General features: G+C 39.6%; 1 protein-coding gene across 4 annotated transcripts in view; it reads right to left on the bottom strand.

The window, feature by feature from the left end:
• Window positions 1-460: 460 nt before the first annotated feature.
• VKORC1L1 (vitamin K epoxide reductase complex subunit 1 like 1) overlaps window positions 461-25,907 on the bottom strand; it is a 56,212-nt gene continuing 30,765 nt past the window's right edge. The window contains exons 2-4 of one of the 4 annotated variants that reach the window (XR_006739672.1): window positions 8,055-8,164; window positions 2,044-3,155; window positions 461-1,159 (exon numbers count right to left, since the gene is read on the bottom strand). Coding sequence is in view for 3 of the 4 variants with exons in the window: in XM_045571245.1 (XP_045427201.1) it covers window positions 2,887-3,155; window positions 8,055-8,164 (379 nt within the window). In the remaining variant the exon portion in view is untranslated. Of the gene's footprint in view, window positions 3,156-8,054; window positions 8,165-25,907 lie in introns of all 4 variants that reach the window. The other 3 variants (XM_045571245.1, XM_036409488.2, XM_036409489.2) reach the window with 3 other exon arrangements.

Below are 25,907 nucleotides of genomic sequence, written 5' to 3' on the forward strand. Positions count from 1 at the left end.
TGCACTTTTGCTGATAGTCTTTAAAGGAAATATAAGCAGACTAAAGGCAACAAATCATTTTTATTTCACTATAGTCTTGGTCCTCTATCCTATCTTGTTGATCCAGAGATCTCTTGTACCAAAAGATCTTTGTCGCTTAGAAAGCAAATAGTCACTGCTTTCACCTCTTTAAAAGTAATGGGTTTAAGAAGAGGCCACATACATCAAGTAAAAGTAATTTCTGGCACACAGCTAGTTAAACCTGAGTAATTTCACTTAATGTATCCTTACTGACAGCAACTAGCTGTAATGAAATACCAAATGAGGTTCTCCAAACCACCTAGCTTCCCTATCATTTAACCACAACTTCTCTTATTTCTTCAAATTATGTGACTGTCAAGTTAATAAGAGACTTCATTTACAAATCATTTCAAAATTCAAGAAGCATGGAATTACTGCCAAAACCAGAAATTTAGTTTTCCCCCTAATCTGTTCTTCAATGTCAGTGGCTAGTAATTTTACAATAGTCCTAACAATACTGGAATTTTAAAACATGGTATCTTTCTTCCCCCTGTTCTGGGGTGATGCAGAACATGTGGAGGGAGCCCACACTCTTCCGGGGCACAAGTACCAATAGCACCCAGCAGGGCCCTGTTGCTTACTGTGATGTCGGCATTACGAGCTGCAGTGCAGGTAGCACATGTTCACTGCCCAGTGAGAAAAAGGTGATTAGTAGTTCTGGGTCATAGGAATGTGGCCATTTTTTAATACAACTGAAACAGTGGTGTTTCCCCCCAGGCTTGGGAAAATAAAGGAAAAACTTGAAGGGTCTGGCTAAACATTTTTACATTTTCTCTTTGAGTTGAAGACAAATATTTCCAAGAGGACATCAAGACAAGCTTTAAGTATACTCTGCCGATTGATACAAATATGATGAGGAAAAAAACACACCACATTTTAAATTGGGACACGAGGAATTTTAGCACGACCAGTGTTATATGTACCACAGAAGTCTTAACCGCTGAGCCATTGCCACCGTAGCTGGGAAACGAGAAGCAGTGAACGGCTCGTAGAACTGGAAGCACTGCGACGTGACCTCCTTGTACAGTTCACTTCAATATCAGGACTCGCTTCTCCATCCACACGGGGCATCTAATCAATGCTTTCTAGAGTTCTTTAACTATAGAAATAAGAATAATACATACATAATAAAACAGGCATTGAAATATTCACATTCATGGGAAAACATCAGCCTGGATGAAATCTGAATTAAGCTCTTTTTATAAAACTGGTTTAAACTCAATAGTTCATTACAATTCAGATTTTCTACCTGCCTTGGACCAGAATAATACATTGCATCAATTATGACGGTTAGTTGGAAACAGTTGCTGACGCTACACATAGGTTTACAGAGCAGAGCCTGTCCTCTCCTTCAAAAAGGCAAATATGCACTTAAATTACCGGTCTATTTTTAATATAATGATTAATCAAATTGAAAGCAAAATTGTTGCTACTACTTCTCAATCTAAGGAATAAAATGATCATACAGAACCTTTATATAGAATGCAAGTTATCTACTTCATGCCAAGAAAGGAAGGAAGGACACTTCTGCCCAAGTTCAACAGAAAATATTTGGTTTGAGATTTACGACAGAAGGCACTTTTAACATTTTGATATGTTAACCTTAGAAGCATACTGTCACAATTTTATTTGGGTTAATTCACATCACTTTAAGAAATTCTGCACTTGTATAGCCATAGAAAGAGCAGTGACAACATTAGTATTTCACCTTCAGGTATTTCCACCTAAAATACTCCCGATTAAGCTAACTGAGCAGCATTATCATCCCTAAAGTTTACATAGCCAATATTTTACTCTAAAACAATTAAGTTAAAAATCCGATTAGTTAGTGCAGAAAGAAACAGGAAACAGCTATCCAAGAGCGATCCTACTCTGGAGCGAATGGGCTTATACTGATTATTTCAAAGCCATAATACTGTAGGGTTGGCACCAATGTTAAGGAAAAGTATCTAAATAAAATCCAACTGTTTTAGGAGACTTTACCTTAAAATTCATATATTTCCAGCTTTTCTCCAAAGAAATGTACCCATTTCCCCATCTTTAGTGTCCTGAAGGCTTTGGACTTGATGGTTTGGTCACATGACTCACTCTGTAAGGTAGAACTGATCCAGTTTTATGACTAGACACAAGTTTGACTTGAATGTCCAAAGAGTTTCTTCCTTGAGGAGGAAGGAGATGAAAGGGAACCAACTACCCTATTTTTGCTGTCAATGCTGGACCCACGGATGTCAGTACTTTTCACAAGACTCTGTATGCACTGAACTATTTTCACTTTTTCTTCAGTCAGTGTTGAGCTGACAGTTCTTCATTGCTACACTTCAGCTCAACTGTACAGCAAGTTCTGCAGGGATGGATCCGATATTTCTACCTTTATTTACAAATGTCACAGAAATGAATTCTAGTTGAATCTACATGTTTAAATCCATTGGCTAAAAACATATTACATATTGTAAACATGGCAATACTTAATACAGTATCTATTCTAAAATATTTTCATGTCATGATCACATTTGTTATACCTGAAATTGAATTTATACACATTGGAGAGTTATTAGCAATGGTTGCTCACTTTACAACGGAGGGCTACATTTAATTATTTCAGAAACATCTTCAAAGTAAAGTTAAAGCTTGTCTTTGATTGGCTCGGCTTATGCTTTTTTTTTTTTTGTATCCATATTTAAAATGAAGATTGACACAAAAAATACCCTTCTAATTTACAAGATTTTAAAAAATCAGTTTAAGATTCTTAGGGAAAGTGTCTGTTGTGAAGAATAAAAAAATGCTGCGAAATTAACTTAATGGAAAAGGGACTTGAAGGTAAGTTCGTCAGGCCGTCAGTCCTGCTTGGGCTGCAGTTGCCGTTTCCAGGCCTCGTTCAAGTAAACTAGTCGTTTGTAGTTGATGATAAGAAGAATGAAGTTCAGCATGTATGTGATAGCACAGATGATGCAAAACTCCTTCAGCACAAAGTACAGAATGTAGGCCAGGTACAAAGACCCTACTACAGACACGATGGAGGATGTCATGAGGATTAAAGCTGCAACTGCACTTGCTGTCATGCCTGCAAGAGAAAGAGACACTTGGCTCAGTCAGACCTCGACTATGGGAACTTCCTGAGTTAAAAGGTAGCCTTTTGTGATTTGCTACTGTTGAAAATATTGATCTTCCAGGGGTTTCCAACCTTTTGAAGCTCACGGACCACCAGCAGACGGCTGTTTGGTGACTGCTGTTCTAGATGATGTCACTTATTTCATGAACTAGCCTTCGTTATGGCACCAAAGAAAATATGCAATCTTGCAATCACATGCAATGAAGACGATGTGTGAAACTATACAGCCACCTTTCTTAATGAGTAAAGTAGCCTTAGGACCACAACCTTTTCTTCCAAGAAGTACACATTTTCCCTGGCCTTCTCACGACAGGCTCCTCATATGTGGGAAATAAAATTTGCTTTCTCATGTTTAGACCAAATTTGTAAAAAATCCATAATGGGAGATGATTACACCAGCATGCTGAAGAAGGAAAAAAATAAAAGATGCAGAAAGAGTGTGCAAGAGGCAGCGGGTCGATGTTTCTCTCTCATCGACGTTTCTAGCTATCTCTCTCCCTTCCTCTCTGTAAAAAATCAATAAAATATATTAAAAAAACAAACAAAAAAAAAACATGCAGAAAGAGCTCACCCTGGAGGATAAGGAAACCACATTTGGCCAGTTGACCACATGTGGGTCAAACCAGATCAAGAAAAAAGGCAGTATGTGTGCTAGGTTGCGGCCCTCCTGACAAAACCTTGCCTGAATTCTTGATGCTATCAGACATCTTTACATGTATTGTTTTGTAATTTCCTATATCCAACAGTACTGAAAACACGTGCATTTATTTTTAAAGAAATAGCACAGTATATTAAACTACCCTCTTACCCAACAACTACTGAGTCAGAATAACAAAGAGGGGAAAAAAAAAAGGGGGGGGGATGGTAGGTTTGAAGAAGTAGTTAAGGAGCTAAAATCCATGCTGCCTGTTAAAGAGAAGTGGCCTGTGGAACGTAGCTAGCCACAGGGGCCTGACTTGCCCATGCCACCGGTCAGGGCAGGAAAGCTTGCCCTAGCTGGTTTGGCTCAGTGGATAGAGTGTCGGCCTGCAGACTGAAGGGTCAAGGGCACATGCTCAGGTGATGTGATTCTCTCTCATCATTGATGTTTCGCACTCTCTCCCCCTCTCCTCTCCTCTCTGAAATCGATAAAAACATTTTTATAAAATAAAATAAGGGAAGCTTTCAGGACTAAGATGCTGTTGTATTATTAATGCCAGGGACCAGCATATCTGATGGGCCACTTGGTTTTGTAAATAAAGGTTTACTGGCTGAAACTGGTTTGGCTCAGTGGTAGAGCATCAGTCTGTGGACTGAAAGGTCCCAGGTTCGATTCCGGTCAAGGGCATGTACATTGGTTGCATGCACCAATAGGGGGTGTATTGTACAATCCTCTATTTAGAGTTACAGCACATTTTAATTCCACTGGAAGTTTATCCCAAACCACCATTACATTATATTAGAACAAGTTTGGTACAATAGTATTTAACTAATAGCTAGTGTTTATAAAGCATTCTAAGTATTTATACCTATTAGCTCTTTTTTTAAAAAAAATATATTTTATTGATTTTGTACAGAGAGGAAGGGAGAGAGATAGAGAGTTAGAAACATCGATGAGAGAGAGTCATCGATCAGTTGCCTCTTGCACACCCCCTACTGGGGATATGCCCGCAACCAAGGTACATGCCCTTGACCGGAATCGAACCCGGGTCCCTTCAGTCCCCAAGCCCACGCTCTATCCATTGAGCTAAACCGGTCCCGGCCCTATTAGCTCTTTTAATCTGCACAATGGTATTAGTATGTAGTCATGATTATTATCCCAATTTTACAGGTAAAGAAATAACTTGTTCATGTTATTTGAAACATGAACAAATTATTTCCTTGTAGGGGGTGTGCAAGAGGCAGCTGGTTGATGTTTCTCTCTCATCGACATTTCTAGCTCTCTAGCTCTCTCCCTTCCTCTCTGTAAAATATCAATAAAATATATTTAATAAATAAAGGTTTACTGGAACCCAACTACACTAACTGATTTAAGTAATGCCTATTGCTGCTTTCACACTCTAGTGGCTGAGTTGAGTAGTTATGACAGTTAGCAAAGCTTCAATTATTTTCTTTTTTAATGTTTTTATTTCAGAGAGAGGGAAAGAGAGAGAAAAACACCAAAGATAAGAGAGAATCATCAATGTGCTGCCTCCTGCAAGTCCCCTACTAGGGATCAAGCCCACAATCCAACCATATGTCCTATCTGAAAATCGTACCAGGATCTCTTGGTTCATGGGTCAACACTCAACCACTGAGCCACATGGGCCAGGTGCCTCAATTATTTTCTTCCAGCTCTATGCTAAAAGTTTGGTGATCTTATCTAAACTAAACATCTAACACTTCAAGTTATTTCCTTACCTGTAAGATTGGGATAATAATCATGACTACATACTAATACCATTGTGCAAATTAAAAGAGCTAATAGGTATAAATACTTAGAATGCTTTATAAACACTAGCTATTAGTTAAATACTATTGTACCAAACTTGTTCTAATGTAATGTATGGTGGTTTGGGATAAACTTCCAGTGGAATTAAAATGTGCTGTAACTCTGAATAGAGGATTGTACAATAAAGCAATGGAATATTCTGCAGCTGTGAAAAAGAATGAAGACTTAATGTTCTGCTATGGAAAGATCACCATGATATGTCAGTCAGCAAAACAAAAAGTACGTAAAACAGTGTGTATAGCATTTGTCCTTTTTTAAGAAAAAGAAAATTAAGGTTATGTATCCGTGTTTTCTTGTATTATATGCCTAAAGAAATCCCCTAACAGCAGCAACAAGAAGCTACCAGTTGGATGAGAGGCAGTGGGAAGTGGGCAGAAGGGAACAAGGGTAGGACAGACTTTTTACTGTGTAGAATTTTATACATTTAAAAAAAACCTTTTGAATCTTGAGAATTACCTATAAATTAATTAATTAAAAATACTGTATCTCAAATAACTTAGAAGTGAAGATGATGTGCTTTGAAAACTAGATGAGTTCAAATGTGCCTCCAATGATAAAGACCCTGACATTAAAAAGGCCGGTGGTGCTAAATGGATAGAGGTCAGCCCAGCACCGAAGTGTGGCAGGTTTGATTCTGGTCAAGGGCATTTACCTGTGTTATAGGTTTGTTCCCAGGCCCTGATTGGGAGAGAGGCAACAAATTAATGTGTCTTTTACATCGATGTCTCTTTCCCTCCCTCCCCTTCCATCCTTCCCCTTCTACTCTTTAAAAATCAATGGGAAAAATATCCTTGGGTGAGGATTAAACAAAAAGCATAAAATGCAAATAGAAAAAAATACATATAATACATGATTTGAAATATCTATACATAATGATATTAAATATAATAGAAATGTGTACCATCTCTATCTCCAAAAAAAACATTTCTTAGGCTATTTTAATTTGGGCTTAGAAATCCAAACAAAACCAATAAATGGAATAAAAAGTGAGAGTCTCACCCTTGACCCCCAACCACTACACCCATATACATTTACATGCATATATATATATATATATATATATATATATATATATATATATATATAAAATATATTATATACCACAATTTGCTTTTTTCACTAAACTATGCCTTTATCTTTTCACATGTAGACCTATTTTCTCCTTTAATGGTTACACTGTTTTCTCGTATGGATGTAACTTAATTTATTCAACCATTATGTTTTGCTAAGCTGCTTCTAATTCTTTGCTATTTTAAACTATTCTGCAATGAATATTCTTGTGCCTGTTTTTCTATTTCTACAGAACATATAAGTATGGAATTGAAAAACTTACTAGGACATTGAGAAAACTTTAGATTCACAGTTTGCCTCATAACAAATCAACTTCACAGAAGAGCTGGCAGATAATAGGATGAAATAATAATAATTGAAATGCAAGGGCAAAAATAAATGAATTTAACTTTAAAACTGTGAAAACTTTTATACAATCAAAATTCACAAAACTAACATAATAAAAGGATAAAGAACAGGTTAAATGTTTGTAACAAATATGAAAATGGACTATATCAAGATCCCAATAATAAATTGAAAATAAAGTTAAAATATAGTAAAAAAAAAAAAAAAAAGTAATAGATACTAATATATAACTTATATTAGATATTTTATAGAAAATAGTTTCTTAAAATGAAGATGATGGAACTTCTGGGAAACCGGACAATTGAGGGAAAAGCAGTTTGTTAATACCTACTAAAACTCCATTTAAAAATCTTGTTTTTGTCTCATTCATCCCACATTTGGAAATTTATTCCATGGAAATAATTCAAAGAAGGAAGGCTGTGGGTGTGGAGGGGGAGGGTTGGGGGGAGAAAAGGCAGTGGGGGGAACGGGACTTAAAAATTGATCTGTATTATTTAGACATAAAAAACTTTGAAACCTGATGTCAACAATACAAAACATTTAAGAGGGTAAAAAATATAAGTTTGTATAAAAATAAGTGAAAAAAATCAGAAGACAATGGAAAATAGTGGGTAAGGTAAAGGTGGTGGAATTATGATTATCATTAACCATCAATGTTTTCCCAAAGCATATATTTAAAAATAGCTAATAAGTATATAAAATAGTAAGGAGAAAGGTTTATAGGGAAGACTGGAGTAATAATTTCTCTAAATAGGACTGGTTTTTATAGATATCATGGGATGCCACTATCTCTGACTAAATACCAGCAGATACCAAGTTCAGCATTAGCTTCATCAAAATTAGAGTGAACAAAGTCTCACAACACACAAAAAAACTATTGGTTCTGTCATTAATATATGCTTTTATTTAAGATAAAGACACATGCATCAGAGCAAAGATACAAAGTACTAAGTGGAATATAACAAAAAATTTATTTTTGTATTGCTGTATAATACTTACCAAGTAATAACTGTAGTATATAAAATATAAGTCCAAAGACACTGTTTGGCTGATTTAATGCACCATCCTTTCCAAAAATGGAACCCAAAAGACCAAATCCTTGGCCCCATCTGTAAAATAAGAAAACCAGTAACCCTATATTTGAGTTTTCCTATTTTGAAAATATAAAAAATTATCTGAGAATGTTATGCCAATATACCTATCCGTATCTCTAAATTGCCAATTTCTATGTAGCCTCTTTTCTAAAAGGTAGGACAAAGTATTCTTTTTCTGATGGCTACTAATGTATTTACGGAAGGACACTCTCAAAAAAATTGTTTTTATTTACTGATTTGAGAGCGCGACACATTGATTGATGTTCACTTATTCATGCACATTGGCTGATTCTTGTGTGTGTCATGACCAGGGATGAAACCCCACAACTTCGGCATTTCAGGACGACACTCTAACCAACTGAGCTACTTGGCCAGGGCCCAGCTCTCTCAATTTCAGCTAGGGTTTCTTAGCAGTGGCACCATTGGCATTTTGGGCTAATTCTTTGTGGTAGGGGCAGTTCCGTGCATCACAGGGTGCTTAGCAACCATGGCCAAATGTCCTCTGGAGCAAAAACACCCCTAACTGAAAGCCATTAATGTAAGTTGTCCTATTTGTTCATTCAAAGTATGTAGGCAGAGAGGCAGATCCAAAATGGCATCGGAGGATGCTGAGCTTGCCCCTCCCAAGAACACATCCAATGCACACCTATATTTAGATCAATTCCTCCTGAGAGACAACTGAACAGCTTCTGCAAAACAATAGAGAGAAACCACATGGAGAAGGCTGGGAAACACAAGAGCTCTCCAGCAGTTGCAGGAACCGTTCAGGAACAGAGGAGCCGTGAGAGCCATTGTTTGCTTTCCCTTGCCCTTGGACAGCAGGAGGAACTCTACCCAGGTTCTCTGGCCAGCCTGCAGTGCTGCCTTGGCATGTACCCAGCCAGCCAGCTCTCCCAAGAGCTAGCTCAAACACAACAGGAAGGCAACAGAGCATTCATACCAGGGGCCCCTCCACCCAGACTGAGCCAGTGGTATGGCAGGGAGAGAGCAGAGCTAGCAAAATGCTGTGGTACCTGCTGCCTGTCCAAAGAAACTGCAGAAACAGTGGGGTGCTGCTGCTCATGCATACGGAGTTGCCCCACTGGGAGAAAGTGTGAAGGTAGCAAAGCGTTATAGTAGGAGTGGGCACTGCTGCACACAGGGGATTGCTCCATCCAGAGAAATGTGAAGCTAGTAGGACAGTGTGATGCTCTCACTCAGAGCAGCCCTGCCCAGACCCAATCGGGCTACAGATAATAGGATACAGGCCCATACCAGACAGCCCGCCCTAAACCCACTCCTGGTCAGGCAGCACGTGAGGCAACACACACACACACACACACACACACACACACACACTACAACCAGCCTGCCAAAACCATCTGTATGCAGTCTACACAGAGGCTACTTTTCAAGATTTAGAAAACTATTTTATCTAATTCATAGGAATAAGCACAGAAAGTAAAACAAACGGGGAGATGGAGAGCATGCCCCGAATGAACAGGGAAAACCCCCACTTAACAAAACACTAATGAAACAGAGATAAGTAATTTGCCTGCTATAAAATTGTAAGAAATGGTCATAAGAATGCTCAACAATCTTGAGAATAGAATAGAGGAACCAGAGAGCTTTTTAAAAAGTTAGAAAATGTAACAAAGAATAATTAAAGAACAAAATAACTGAAATAAATAATACATTAGAAGGAGTCAACAGTAATATAGTTAATATAAATGAAAAGATTAGGGACTTGGAAGACAGAATAGTGGAAATCACCCAACTAAAACAGCAAAATGAAAAAATATAGTTTTTTAAATTAAAGTATAAGGGACCTCTGTGCTAACATATATCAAACAGTCTAAAGTTTACATTATAGCAATTCCAGGAGAAGAGTCAGAAAGAGGCAGAAAGTATATTTGAAGAAATAATGGCTGAAAAACTTTCCTAATCTGAGGAAGGAAATACACATCCTGGTCCAGGAAGCAGAGTTCCAAACAAGATGAATCCAAGGGAGGCCCATACCAAGACACATTATAATCAAAATGGTAAAAGTTAAGGATAAAGAGTTAATCTTAAAGGCAGCCAGAGTGAACAAGTCACAATACAATGGAAAGCCCATAGGCTATCAACTGATTTCTCAGCAGCAACTCTATAAGCCAGAAGGTAGTAGCAGGAAATAAAGAGTTGAAAGGAACCTACAACCTAGAATACTATATCATTCAGAATTGAAGGAAAGATAGTGTTTCCCAGACAAATAAAAAGTAAGGGATACGGGTTCAATTCCCCGTGAGGGCGTGCAGGAAGCAATAATCAGTGATTCTCTCTCATCATTAATGTTTCTCTCATTCTCTCTCCCTTCCTCTCTGAAATCAATAAAAATATATTTAAAAAACAAAAAACTCCCACCAATCAAAAGCCCAGATGGCTTCATGGGTAAATTCTATGAAATATTTAAAAAATTAATATTTTATCCTTCTCTGCCGAAACCAATCTGGCTCAGTGGATAGAGCGTCAGCCTGCGGACTGAAAGGTCCCGGGTTTGATTCATGTACCTTGGTTGCGGGCACATCCCCAGTGGCGGGTGTGCAAGAGGCAGCTGGTTGATGTTTCTCTCTCATCGATGTTTCTAACTTTCTATCCTTCTCTCTTCCTCTCTGTAAAAAAATCAATAAAATATATTTTAATAAATAAATAAATAAATAAATAATAAAATACGTTTTTAAAAAATACTTTATCCTTCTCAAACTATTAAAAAAAGTTGAGAAAGGAATGATTCTAAACTCACTTTACAATGTTAGCATTATCCAACACTAAAGTCAAAGACACTACAAAAAGGAGAATTACAGTCCAATATTCCTGATGAACATAGAGGCAAAAATTCTCAATAAAATACTATTAAACTGGCCGAGACCGGTTTGGCTCAATGGATATAGAGCGTCGGCTTGGGGACTGAAGGGACCCGGGTTCGATTCCGGTCAAGGGCATGTACTTTAGTTGCGGGCATATCCCCAGTAGGGGGGTGTGCAAGAGGCAGCTGATCGATGACTCTCTCATTGATGTTTCTAACTCTCTATCTCTCTCACTTCCTCTCTGTACAAAATCAATAAAATATATTTAAAAAATGTAAAAAAAATAAAAATAATAATACTATTAAACTGAATTCAACAATGCATTAAAAGGATTACATAACACGTTCGAGATTTATACCAGATATACAAGGATGGTTCAACACCCACAAAATAATTAATGTTACTCATCTCATCCACAAAACCAAGGATAAAAATCATACAATTCAACATCCATTTTGATAGCTCCTCCCTTCCCCTAACTGATGGACCGAGTATGAAGTAACCTGCACCTGCAGCATGGAAATCCCTGAGCACCTAACCAGGCACCTTATATAGACTGTACAATGAACCACCAATCAACATCTGCCAAATACCCTAAGCCCTTGATTCCTTAGTACTTAAGTGCCTAATCATGTGCCTTATATGAAACCACCAATCATCGTGTGCCGAGTACCCTAAGCCATCCCTTCCCATTCCTCCCCTCAAAAGGTGTCTTCAGGGGAGAATCCAAGATGGCTGCCCAGGTAAACACCTAGCCACAGCCACACACAACAATTTCAATAAAATACAACTAAAATATAAAATGGACATTATCCAGAACTACAGGAAAGTCGACTGACTGGAAATTCTACAACGAGAAGCAAGGAGAAAACCAGAAGGAAGCGCGAAGGAGCTGTAAAAGCTTAAGGTACGGAGACACGCGGCGCGCGGAGAGGACGGAGCCGGAGAGGAGGGCAGCTGAGTGCCTGGCTGGCATTCCCTAGCAGGAAGGAGATAAAAGCTCCGACTGTGTTGGGCCCCAGTTCCGACTGCTCTGAACCCCAGTTCTAGGCCAGACCCCGGGGACCCAGGTTCAAACAGAGGGAACTGGGCTGTAAGGCGGAACCCCGGGGGAGCGGCGAAAGGAGGTCCCAGCGGCATGCACATTGCGTGCAGAGAAGGGACAGTTGTTGGTACCGCGGGATTGCCCTGGCGGGAAGGAGACTGGGGCTCCAGACTGCTCTGAACGCCACCTCCGACTCCACTTCCAACTGAACTGAACCCCAGTTCCAGGCTCATTGGGGGAGAGCATAGACTGTTTGGTAGTAGGCGAAAATCGAGGGCATCTTTCTCTCAGAGGCGCTTGCAACGAGTACTGAAGGACCTTGAGACCCTGGAGCCGCATAGGGCAGCGCTGACAGAAGCCAAGGCTGTAGGCTCCACCCTGAAACTCCACCGCATCTGTAGCTGCGAAATGCGACAACAAAACAGATCACAAACGAAAAAAATGAAGAACAAAAAGCGACTGGATAGAGTTCAAATCTACACTTATAAGGTTTTTCAAGAATTTCCTAGAAAAGATGGATAAGACCTATGAGGATATGAAAAGAGATCAACTAGAATTAATAAGGAATCAACAAGAAATGATAAGGGATCAACAAGAAACAAAGAATACATTCTCTGAAATAAAAAATATTATACAGAGTCCTAAAAACAGAATGGAAGATAGGAAGAATCAAGTCAAAGATTTGGAACATAAAGAGCCAGAAGACACTCCTCCACAGAAGCTAGAAGGCAAGAGAATCCAGAAAATTGAAGATAATGTAAGTAACCTCTGGGACAACTTCAAGGGAACCAACATCAGAATTATGGGGGTCCCAGAAGATGAGAGAGAGCAAGATATCGAAAATATACTAAAGAAATAGTGACAGAAAACTTCCTCCACCTGGTGAAAGAATTAGACTTACAAGTCCAGGAAGCACACAGAACTCCAAACAAAAGGAATCCAAAGAAGACCACACCAAGACAAACCATAATTAAAATTCCAAGAGCAAAAGACAAAGAATATTAAAAGCAGCAAGAGCAAAGAAGGTAGTTACCTATAAAGGAGCACCTATACGATTGTCAGCTGATTTCTCAACAGAAACCATGCAGGCCAGACGGGAATGGCAAGAAATATTCAAGGTGATGAATAGCAAGAACCTACAGCCAAAGATAATCTACCCAGCAAAGCTATCACTCAGAATCGAAGGCCAGATAAAGAGCTTCACTAATTTAAAAAAAGCTAAAGGAGTTCATCACCACCAAACCAGTATTATATGAATTGCTGAAGGGGGTTCTTTCAGAAGAGAAAGTAAATAAAGATAAAAATTATGAACAACAAATAAGTAACTGTCAACAAGTGAATCTAAAAACCAAGGAAATTAAAAAAAAAATCTGATGAACAATATTAACTGTTGAATATAATAGAATCAGAGGTATGGAGGGGGAGTGAACTGACGATTCTTGGGGAAAAGGGGAGAGGGGGATGTGGGAAGAGACTGAACATAAACTGTGCACCTATGGATAAGGACAATGGGGAGTGGGGAAAGGGCAGAGGGTGGGGTGGGAACCTGGTGGAGGAGAGCAAAAGTGGGGGGGGGGGGGAGAGGAACATTTGTAATAATATGAACAATAAAAATGTATTAAAAAAAAAAAAAGTGTCTTCACTCCTGCAGGTGTGCTCTTTACTTCGCAAGGCAGCCCGGCAGGGATCCCTCTCCTCTAATAAATCCTGTAGTCCTGGTCTTCAGCCCTCTGTCTCTTCTTTCACATTTATGATAAAAACTCCCAATAAAGTGGGTAGAAGGTACTTGCCTCAACTTAATAAAGGCTATATATGACAGTGTCATACACTCTAAGAGTAGGAACAAGACAAGCTGTCCATACTAACTACAATTATTCAATAACAATAATCCTATCTAATAAAAGAGTAATATGCAAATTGCCCATCACTCAGCTACAACCAATTCCACACCCACCAGTCAAGCAGCGAGTATGCAAATAAACCCAACCAAGAATGCTACAGCCACAGAGAACAGGAGTGAGGCTTGGGTTTCCCAGGCAACAGAGGAAGCCAAGCTTTTCACCTGCCCTTGCTGGCCTAAGCTCCATTCAAAGCTACAAAGTTTCAATTATAAAAGGTAAACAAATCCAAACAGAAATGGCGGCAGCCACTGAGCAAGCAGAAAGCTTGGCTCTGCTTTAGACTACAAAGTTTCAATTGTAGAAGATAAATAAATCCCAGATACCAGGGTCTCTGCTTGGGTCACCAGGGGGCGTGGCCGGCCTGCAAACCACCACAGGCCCCTCACTCAGGCCACCCCACACCCCAAGGAAACCTTCAACCTGATCCCGGACACCATTCAGGGCAAACCAGCTGACCCCCCACCCGTGTACCAGGCCTCTGTCCTATCTAATAAAAGAGTAATATGCAGATTGACCATCGCTCCAACACACAATAGCTGCCCCATGTGATCAAAAATGGCTGCCCCCATGTGGACACAAGATGGCCACCACAAGATGGCCAGCAGGGGAGGGCAGTTGGGAGGCACCAGGTCTGCAGGGGATGGAAGTTATGGGCAAATAGGCTGGCAGGGGAGCAGTTAGGCATCAATCAGGCTGGTAGAGGAGTGGTTAGGAATTGATCAGGCTGGCAAGCAGTTAGGGTTAATTAGGAAGGCAGGCAGGTGAGCATTTGGGAGCCAGCAGTCCTGGATTTTGAGAGGGATGTCCAACTAGGATCAAGCCTAAATGGGCAGTCAGACATTTCTCAAGGGGTACTAGATTGTAGAGGGTACAGGCTGGGCTGAGGAACACACACCCCCCTGCATGAATTTCATGTACCAGGCCTCTAGTTAAGTTATAAAATGCAAATTCTAGCATTTTCAACCATCAGAATAATCATTTAATTCTTGATAAATATAATAAAGTATTAAAAGTTTAATTAACTTTGATAAAGTTGATGTAATAAGTGTTAGCAAGTCAATTCACAAGTAAACTGGTATTATACATACAAGATTATTTTCCTTGAAAAGGTGATTAAGCAGATTTTCAAAAATGGCACTGTACTTTAAAATTGCTAAGGATGGGATAATCTATACTAATAAAAGGGTAATATGCTAATTAGACCAGATAGACCAGACATCTTCCAGACATTCTTCTGAACAAAGCCGCAGTGGCTGGAAGGGCCAAGGAGGGGTGGCAGCAAGGGCTGGCAGTGGCAGCAGGAGCAGCAGGGTGATGCGGGCGGTGCCTTCCCAATTGGCCCAGTTGCCTCCCACTAAGCCATCAGTAGGACATCCCCTGAAGATTCCCAGTCTGTGAGAAGGGATAGGCCGGGCTGAGGGGCCCCCTTCACAGCACGAATTTTCATGCACTGGGCCTCTAGTCTATACATAAATAAAAAAAGCCCAGCAACCATTATGGCGGACACTCTGGCTGCCACTAGTGCCACTGCCGAGCCAAGGGCCCGAGGGCCAGTTGCAGGGGGGCCGCCGCTGCCGCCAAGGTACTAGTAAAGAATGCGAAGGAGGCCAGTGTGAGCACGCAGCTTGAGAAGAAGGTTCTGTGGGATAAATTCAATCAGCTGGGCCGCAAGAACATCGTTACCAAGGCTGGCAGGTCAGGACATCTCCATTGCAACCCTCCCCACATGGTGCCAGTCTCAGGCGCGGGCTTTGGCCTGAGCAAGACTGAGAAGCAGGGGGGGGCCTGGCCTGGCCACCTGCGTGTCCTTCTTGGCGCAGGCCAGCTCCTTCACTCTCAAAGTCCGAACTCTAACAACAGCCACCTGGAGCACAGGGCCACAGGATACTGCTTGGGTTCCTCTCCACGGAGGCAGTGGAGAGGAACCCAGTGGACCTTCTGCCCAACCAGCAGCCCAGGACCCAGCACCACCAGAAATGGACCAGCTCAGAGCACACTGAGCTTGTGGGGAAGGAAGCCTCCTGCGAGGGGTCTTGCTACCAGCTGACTTCCAGTGGATCCCACATCAAAGAAAACTTGGTCTTTGGTTCCTTAGTTCAGACTATCCCAGCTAAAGAGGCACATTTTAGGGGAAAATTAAGACTCTAAAATAGTGTATTCTGTTCCATGGAGGTTGCTACCCAGTTATCTTGGGCCTAAATTCTGGGTGATTGTGGGGCCCGCATCTTCCAATTGGCCTGTTTGTTGTAAGGGTCCAAAAAGAAGGGGAACACAGTTTTCGATGCAATGGATTTGACCAACAGACAAAGGCGAGTGACGGGCTGTGTTTAATGTACTCACAGAGACACCAGCTCTGAGTCCTCTTGGCCAAAGGGAGCTCAGAGCCTGTTTTCAGAGCCTGCTGGTGGTTTCTGTATCATTGCTGAGGTTATCCTCCCTGGGAAGCCTGGGGCTCATGCTTAGCTCCAGCTCAGTGGGTCTTCTCCAGGCCCTGCCCCCAATTGGCTCCCCCACAAACCCTTCCCCCTGGCCAGCCCGGCCAATCAGCCCCAATTTGGGCAGGCCAGCCAGACCCCACCTGCTCATGAATTCATGCACCCAGCCTCTAGTTAAAAACATTTCAGTAAATTTTTTTCCACATTGGAACATTTGAAAACACTATAGTTTTCTCCCGTTTCTAAAACCTATATGGAACTACCGTGTTTCCCTGAAAATAAAACATCCTCCAAAAATAAGACCTACTTACAGGTTTCCTTCTGAGTGAAATATAAGGCATCCCCCCGAAAATAAGGCTCCCCCTAGGCTCTGTCTCAGAAACTTTGTGAAACCTAAACTGCAAGAAGTTGTGACTTGGGTGAAGAATTCATGGGAGAAAATCACTGACAGTTGCATTGCAAATGCACCGCGAGCAGTCTACCTTGACAAGAAGTACTCATTTAAGGACAGTGCTATTGCTAAACATGAGAGATTTGGTCCACTGATTCTGAAAGAAATGGAGTCACAAGAAATTCACCAGGAAATTCAGGAATTGGATTGTTATGATGATGTTCCAGAAGATAGTGACATGATTGTCATTGAATAAATGAGTAAATTCTTGATACTGTAGGATTCACAGTTTGTCTGGTTTGTGTTGACAACTACCGTACTACTGTACCGTATACAGGTAATAAATTTCCTTTATTTTCATTTAACAATAAATGTGTACCGTATTCTTCTTCATGGAAAAGTAAGACATCCCCTGAAAATAAGACCTAGCGTATCTTTGGGAGCAAACATTAATATAAGACACTGTCTTATTTTTGGGGAAACAGGGTATATGAAATATACTAGAGGCTCGATGCACAAAATATGTGGAAGGGGCTTGGCTCTCATAACCTCGGTGGTTTGCCTCAGCCCTGGCAGCCCCATTTTGTCCATAAGGTCATATGGAAGGATGTCTGGTCTAATTAGCATATTACGTTTTATCAATAATATTATAGATTTTATATGCTACCTTTATTCCTAGTTTTATCTTATGTTTCTAACCATTTCTTTTTGTCCCGTTTATATTAATTAACTAATTGAAAAAAAGAAATGCTTTCTTAAAATTATTGACATTTATGCAGATGTTCATTTTGCTTCAGAATAGAAACATCAATAAAGTGATTATACAAAAGAATTTTTTTCAGCTTTTAAAAATATATATTTTATTTATTTATTTATTTATTTTACAGAGAGGAAGAGAGAGGGATAGAGAGCCAGAAACATTGATAAGAGAGAATCATCAATCAGCTGCCTCCTGCACACCTTCTACTGGGGATGTGTCTGCACCAAGTTACATGCCCTTAACTGGAATCGAACCTGGGACCCTTCAGTCCAAAGGCCAATGCTCTATCCACTGAGCCAAACCTGTCAGGGCTCTTTTTTATCTTTGATTCTTTTTTTTTTTAATATATATTTTATTGATTTTGTACAGAGAGGAAGGGAGAGAGATAGAGAGTTAGAAACATCGATGAGAGAGAGTCATCGATCAGCTGCCTCCTGCACACCCCCCACTGGGGATATGCCCGCAACCAAGGTACATGCCCTTGACCGGAATCGAACCTGGGACCTTTCAGTCCCCAGGCCAATGCTCTAACCATTGAGCCAAACCGGTTTCGGCTATCTTTGATTCTTAAAAAAGGTTCTTCATTTCTGACCCAAATAGTACTGTCCTTGAATATTTTGTATTTGGGGGCATAAACAACCAACACCACTTCCTTAAGGTCTGAATGAGAAATTGGTGAAAGTTCACTCCTAATTTTGCCAGAAACACATCATAAAACCAACATTTCTCCAACTCTAATCTCCTAGGTCCCAGAAAATAAATCTAAGACATTATTTGCCTCTTTCATTCTTATTCTCTCTTAAGTGCATAAGGAAGTTTCCCGAAGGCTACATGGATGACATGTGATAATGAGGATCTGATGTGAGAATCCAACAGCCTTCTATTATGGCGGAAGTTGAAGAAATTTCTGGTAAAAGAAAATTATTCACCCTTTTCATTATTTTGTATGTATATGTGTTTGGGAAAAGTTATTTTTCATATTTCTGTTTTTAATTTCTAGTACAGTAAATGCCAAAGATATAACACACACAAATATAAACTATTTATAGTATAATATTTGTCCCTGCAGTTTGTTCATCTAGAAATATTAAAAGTATAATAGGGGTCCTGAGACCCAAAAGTTTGAAAATCAATTTCAACCAATTTGCCCCCAAAGAACACATTAGACCACTTTTAAAAATTGGGGTGGGATAGAGTAGGCAGAACTTTTAAAAATAATTAACCAATATGTGTTATAATAAATTATATTTTTAAAAGGTTTCATGGAAAAGAACACAGAATAACAAAAGTTGATGAGGATGTGGAGATATTGGAAATCTTGTACATTGTTGATGGGTAAAAGGTGCCATAGCTGTGGAAAACAATTTAATGATTTCTCAAAAAGTTAAACATAGAATTACCATATGACCCAGCAATTGCACTCCTTGGTATATGCCCAAAAGAGCTGAAAACAGGTATTCAAGCAAGTACAAGTACTTGTTCATAGCAGCACAATTCACAATAGGCAAAAGGTAGAAACAACCCAGTATCCATCAACGGAAGAATGGATTAACAAAATGTCCTACACCCATACAATGCAGTATTATTCAGCCATAAAAATGAAGTACTGATTTATGAATGAACTTTGAAAACATTATGCTGAAATAAGTCAGACACAAAAGGTCACACATTGTATGATTCCATTGATATGAAATGTCCATAATAGGCAAACCCAGAGACAGAAAGTACAATACAATATATTAGTGGTTGCTAGGGGCTTGGGAAGGTGAGTGAGGAGTGACTGCTTATTGGGTACAGTATCATTTGGGGGTAATGCAAATACTTTGGGAATACACAGAGCAACAATGGTTGCGAGACACTGCAAGTGTACTACTAGATGGCTCTGAATATATACTTTAAAATGTTTAATTTTGTAGCAAATTTCTTTTAAGAATTTGGGAGAACAGTTGGTGACTATTAGGCTGTTTCTATTCCTCATGATTATAAAGCAAGTATGGGGAACCTTTTCTGTCAAGAGCCATTTGTATATTTATAGCATCATTCACAGGCCATACAAGATTATAAATTAGTCTGCTATATTTGGTCAAACAATTAACTCACCTCTAATGACTTGGCAGGGCCAGGCCAAATGATTTCACAGGCCTCATTCAGCCCACGAGCCATACGTCCCCCCACCCGTTATAAAGCATTAACTGAGCATATTGTGCAAAAGTCTGCCTGTATATTACATTATTTCCATAGGATGCACTACAAAAAGAGAAATGACATGATTAACTGTCATAAACACCTTAAAAACTATTGTTATTGTGCAAAAAGTTATTCTAGTAATGACCATTTTGATGGTTGCCAGATGGGAGAGGTGTTTGGGAAATGTGTGAAAAAGGTGAAGGGATTAAAAAGTACAAATTGGTAGTTACAGAATAGTCATGGAAATGTAGAGTACAGCATAGGGAATATAGTCAATAACATTGTAATGACTATACACAGTGTCATATGGGTACTAGAATTATTGGGATGATCACTTCATTAGTTACATAAATGTCTAATCACTGGATTGTAAGCCTGAAACTCATATAATATTATATGTCAACAGTAATTAAAAAATTAAAAATTATTCTTAAAAAGAGTCCCAACAAACAAAAGTTCTGGATCAGATGGCTTCACAGGTGAATTTTACCAAAGGTTCAAATAATCAATACCTTTTTTTTCCTCAGCCTATTCCAAAAAAGTGAGGAGACTTGAAGACTTCAAGTTTATTTTATAAGACTAGTATTACCTTGATTCCAAAATAAGACAAAGGTATTATCCCCACAAATTACAGGCCATTATTAGTGGTGAGAAAAGATGCAAAAATCCTCAACAAATATTAGCAAACCAAATTCAGTTATACATTAAAAAGATCATACACAATGAAATATCGTCAGCAAGGCTGTCATAAATATTGTAAATCTACAAATAAGTATTGGCAGGGTGTAGAGAAAAGGGGATTTAGGTGGGACTGCAAACTGGTGCAGCTACTAAGGAAAATAGTAGGGAGCTTACTTAAAAAAATTAAAAATAGGCAGATTTGATAACTGACTGAATTATGAAGGAAGGATGACTGACTCCTAGGTTTCTAGAATGACTGAGTAGATTGTGAGGCCATATATGAGACAAAGAACATGGAAGAAGCAATAGATGATTGAGCTTACTTTTAACATACTAAATTTTCTTTTCTTTTCTTTTCTTTTTTTTAATATATTTTATTAATTTCCCACAGAGAGGAAGGGAGATGGATAGAGAGCTAGAAAAGTCGATGAGAGAGAAACATCGATCAGCTGCCTCCTGCACACCCCCTACCTGGGATGTGTCTGCAACCAATGTACATGCCCTTCACCAGAATCGAACCTGGGACCTTTCAGTCCACAGAGCGACGCTTTATCCACTGAGCCAAGGTTTCGGCTTAACATGTTGAATTTTCACATATATCTGAGCCACACAGATAATTATCCTATGTAATAAAGAGGTGATATGCAAATTAACCCTCACACCCTCACAAGATGGCTGCCTACAACCAGGCTGGCAGGGGGGTTTAGTGAGGGACGATCAAAAGACTGAAGCAGACTGCATAGGGCAAACCAGGCTGGCAGGGAGGCCATGAGGAGTGACCAGGCTGGTGGGGGTGAGAGGGTACAGGTGAGAGCAACCAGGCCAGCAGGGGGGAGCAGTTGGGGGCGATTAGGCTGGCATTGAGGGGCAATTGGGCAAGTACACAGAGGCAGCGAGGGGTGACTAGGCTGGCAGAGGGGGCAGTTAGGGGTGACCAGGCAGGCAGGCAAGTGAGCAATTAGGAGCCAATGGTCCAGGATTGTGAGAGGGATCCTGGATTGGAGAGGGTGCAGGCTGGGCTGAGGCGACCCCCCCACCATGCATGAATTTTGTGCACCTGGCCTCTAGTGTTTAATAAGCAGCCAAAAATTAAAATCTGAAGGTTTATAAATGGGCCACATACCCCCCCCCCCCCATTTTAGTTTGGTGCACTTGCCATGGTCTAGCATTGAGCTGTAAAATCTCAAAATTTTAATAAAAACACAACAGGAAGTCTATGGGATATAACAAAAGTAGTTCAGAGAGGAAAATTCATAGCCTTACAGACCTACCTTAAGAAACAAGAATAATCTCAAATAAACAATTTAACCTTATACTTAAAGTAATGAGAAAAAGAACAAAGACCAAAGTGAGTACAGTAAATCTTAGATTTTACATACCCTGATTTAACGGACTTCAGATTTAATAGACAAAATTTCTAGTCTGTATGTCATATGTGAAAAGTAACACGCTGTTAATTTTTAAATGCTTTTAGAAGATTTGTTTACAATTAAATGAACAAGTTCTTTTTTGGTATTATTTTAATTTTAAATTTTAGCAAATAAGCCATATGCTGGAAAAAAACACTGTAGTCGTTTCGTGGACATAAATATCACTAATCTACAACTACAGTCTACATATTTAAATCCAAGAGTCGTTGTTCATAAATAACGTTTGGCGAATGATTAGCATGTGATCACACTGTATCGTGCATGGTAATTAGTTCTGTTGTCCCATGATGTAACTTTCTCCAGCAGTTTTTTGTTGTTGTTGCTGTTTTGTTTTATTCTTTTAGAGAGAGTGGAAGAGAGGGGTTGAGACAGAAAGAAAGAGAAAGGTCAATGTGAGAGAGACACATGAATTGGTTGCTCCCACATATACCCTGACCACCAGAGCTGGGGATGGAGCCTGCAACCGCCTTTGACAGGAACAAAACTGAGAGCCTTCAGTCCACAGGCCAACACTCTAAGCCTAACCAACCAGGGCTCTGTAATGGCTGATGTTTCAAAGTCACTCTCCACCCGTGTGCATTTGTTTATTCGTGATGACTGGTGAAGGCACACATTTCGATCTATTCAGTATGAATTAAAAACTACACTAATACATATAGAAAACGTATCTGTGAAATTGAACTTTTCATATATACTTAATTTTAATTACACAAGTGAATCTACAAAAACAGGTTAACTAATTTATCCACTTTTTAACATACACATTCAGAAAATCTACTTTATTCTATAATGGACTTTTGGCTTTAACAGACAACCTCTCACCTGAGTTAGTCTGTTATATCAAGGTTTTACTGTAAAAGGAAGGAAATAAAGATCAGAGTGGAACTAAACAAAACAGAGTCTTAAAAAAAAAAAAAAAAAAAAAAAGCCCTAGTCAGTTTTGCTCAATGAATAGAGTGTCTGCTTGGGAACTGAAGGGTCCCTAGTTGGATTCCTGTCTAGGGCACATGTCTGGGTTGTGGGCTTGATTCCCAGTAGGGGGTGTGCAGGAGGCAGCGATCAATGATTCTCTCTCCTCACTGATGTTCCCACCTCTCTTCCTCTCCCTTCCTCTATGAAATCAATAAAAAATCTATATAATAGCCAGGACCGGTTTGGCTCAGTGGATAGAGCGTCGGCCTGCGGACTGAAAGGTCCTGGGTTCGATTCCAGGCAAGGGCATGTGCCTTGGTTGCGGGCACATCCCCAGTGGGGGGTGTGCAAGAGGCAGCTGATCGATGACTCTCTCTCATCGATGTTTCTAACTTGCTATCTCTCTCCCTTTCTCTCTGTACAAAATCAATAAAATATATATATTTTTTAAAAAATCTATATAATAAAAGCCTAAGCAACCGTTATTGCGGAATGACCAGAACAACCCCTCTGTCTCTATGATGCGCACTGACCACCGGGGCAGACGTTCAACTCAGGAACTGCGCCCTAGTAATCAATGTGCTCCCACAGGGGGAGCGCCACGCAGCTAGAAGCAGGGCTCACGGCTGTTCAGTGCAGCGGTGGCGGGAACCTCTCCCCCTTCTGTGGCAGTGCTCAGGAACAGCAAGCTGAGGGGTAAGGAGCCTGCCCTTAAGGAGTAGCTAGCTGAGCAGTAAGGAGCGAGCAGGTGGGCAGTAAGGAGTAAAGGATCCCAGATTGTGAGAGGGAAATGGCCGGGCTGAGGGACCCTTTCCCCCCAGTACACAAACTTCATGTACTGGGCCTCTAATAATAAAATAAAATAACAAAACAAAAGATCAATGAAACCAAGAGTTGGTTCTTTAAAAAGAAATAAGATTGATAAACATTTAACTGACTCATAAAGAGAGAGAGAGGACTCAAATAAGACACGAAAAAGGAGAAATAACTATACCACAGAAATACAAAGGGTTACAATAAAATGTTACAAATAACTACAGTAGGTCCTCAGGTTACATCAGAGATCCGTTCCTACGGCACAACGTACCACGATTTTCACTGTAAGTCAGAGCTCGCCTACACAAGCACCTACATCACTCACATGGAGCACATACACAGCAGTAATGAAGTGAAATGGTAAAAAAAAAATTTAAAAAGATAACAATTTCTGATCTTTACTTGTGGTAAATGAATAATAAAAAACATAAAGTACATATGTACATATGTTGAAATCACGGAACTTTTTTTTAATGTAAATAAATAGGAGATGGCGTTGTAACCATGAAATGACGTATGTCGAGTTTGACATAACCCGAGGACTGCCTGTATATGCCAACAAATTGGACAACCTAGAAGAAATGGATAAATTCCTGGAAACATACAATCTTCTAAAACTGAATCAAGAAGAAACAAAAGCTGAACATACTGATTACAATGAACAAAATCAAAGCAGCAAATAAAAAAATTCCCAACAAACAAGTCCTAGACAAGATGACTTCACAGGTCAATTTTACCTAACATTCAAAGAAAAATTAACACCTATACTTCTCAAACTACTCCACAAAACTCAAAAAAAGGGAAGACTCACAAACTAATTTTATGAGACCAGCTTTATCCTAATTTCAAATACAGATAAAGTCACTTCAAAGAAAGAAAATTATAGACCAATATGCCTGATGAACCCAGATACAAAAATTCTCAACAAAATTTACCATTAGCCTGATGCTCTGCTGTACTCAGTTCCACTATAGAATGGAAACTCTGGACACTGGCTTTGCTTTTAATTCTGCTGAAGCCACAGCTGCACATTTTCCGGGATTGATTTCTAGGAAAGGGGACTTTGGAAACCAAGGGATATAATTTCATGCAAATAAACCTTTCTATCACACACGCATATAAAAAAAAAAAATTGGCAAACCACATTCAGCAACACATTAAAGATATTATATACCATGACCAAATGGAAATTATTCCTGGTATGCAAGATTGGTGCAATAGCCACACATCAATTAATATGATACACCACTTAAACAAAATCAAGGATAAAAATCATATGATCGTACCAATAGATTTTCACATCAATGTGAAAAAAAGCATTTCACAAAATCCTGCATCCATCTACCTAATAAAAGAGTAACATCCTGTACGCCCACCAGCCAATCAGGAGTGAGTATGCAAATTAACCCAACAAACATGGTGGGTTAATTTGCATACACAGACACCCAGGATGTTTGTGTCATCATGACACAGGCGTTCTGCATCATCCCAGCCACTCTAGGCCTCTGGGCAGCGTGGGAAGGTGGAAAGGTGGCTCCAGGCTGGAGTGGAAAGGCAGCTCCAGCCAGAGGAAGGAAGGCCCATTCTTGCACGAATCTTCATGTATTAGGCCTCTAGTTTACAACAAAAACTCAGCAATGTGGGAATAGAGGAAACATATATCAATAAAATAAAGGCAATATAGAGAAACCTAAGTTAACATCATAGTCATTAGGGAAAAACTAAAAGCATTTCCCTTAAAATCAGGAACAGGACAGGGATGTCCACTTTCACCACTTTTATTCAACATTGTATTGGAAATTCTAGCCACAACAACAGGACAAGAAGAAATAAAAGGCATCCAAATTGGAAATAAATAAGTAAAACTGTCCATTATTTACTGATGACATGATATGGTATATAAAGAACCCTAAAGATTTCATCAAAAAACTTCTGGAACTGATAAATGCTGCATGTGGGAAATTATATAATACTAAAAAAAGAAACTGAAGATACAAGTATATAGAAGTATATATGGTGCTCATGAATAGAAAGAATTTAACATCATTAAAATGTCCATACTACCCAAAACAATCTCTCTCAAATACCAATGGTGTATTTCACAGAACTAGAATAAATAATCCTAAAATATGTATAGAATCACAAAGACCATCAATCTTGAAAAGAACAAAAGTTAGAGGTTTCAGGCTACCCAATATCAAACTATACTGCAAGGGTTTAGTAACCAAAATGGCATGATCCTATCTAATAAAGAGGGAATATGCTAATTGACCCTCATGCCATCGCAAAGGTGGTGGCGCCCACAGCCAATAAGGAGGGAATATACTAATTGAATGCCACACCCTCAAAGATGGTGGCACCCACAGCCAATAGGA

This window comes from Pipistrellus kuhlii, unplaced genomic scaffold (genome assembly GCF_014108245.1).
Source record: "Pipistrellus kuhlii isolate mPipKuh1 unplaced genomic scaffold, mPipKuh1.p scaffold_m20_p_4, whole genome shotgun sequence".
Lineage (NCBI taxonomy): Eukaryota > Metazoa > Chordata > Mammalia > Chiroptera > Vespertilionidae > Pipistrellus > Pipistrellus kuhlii.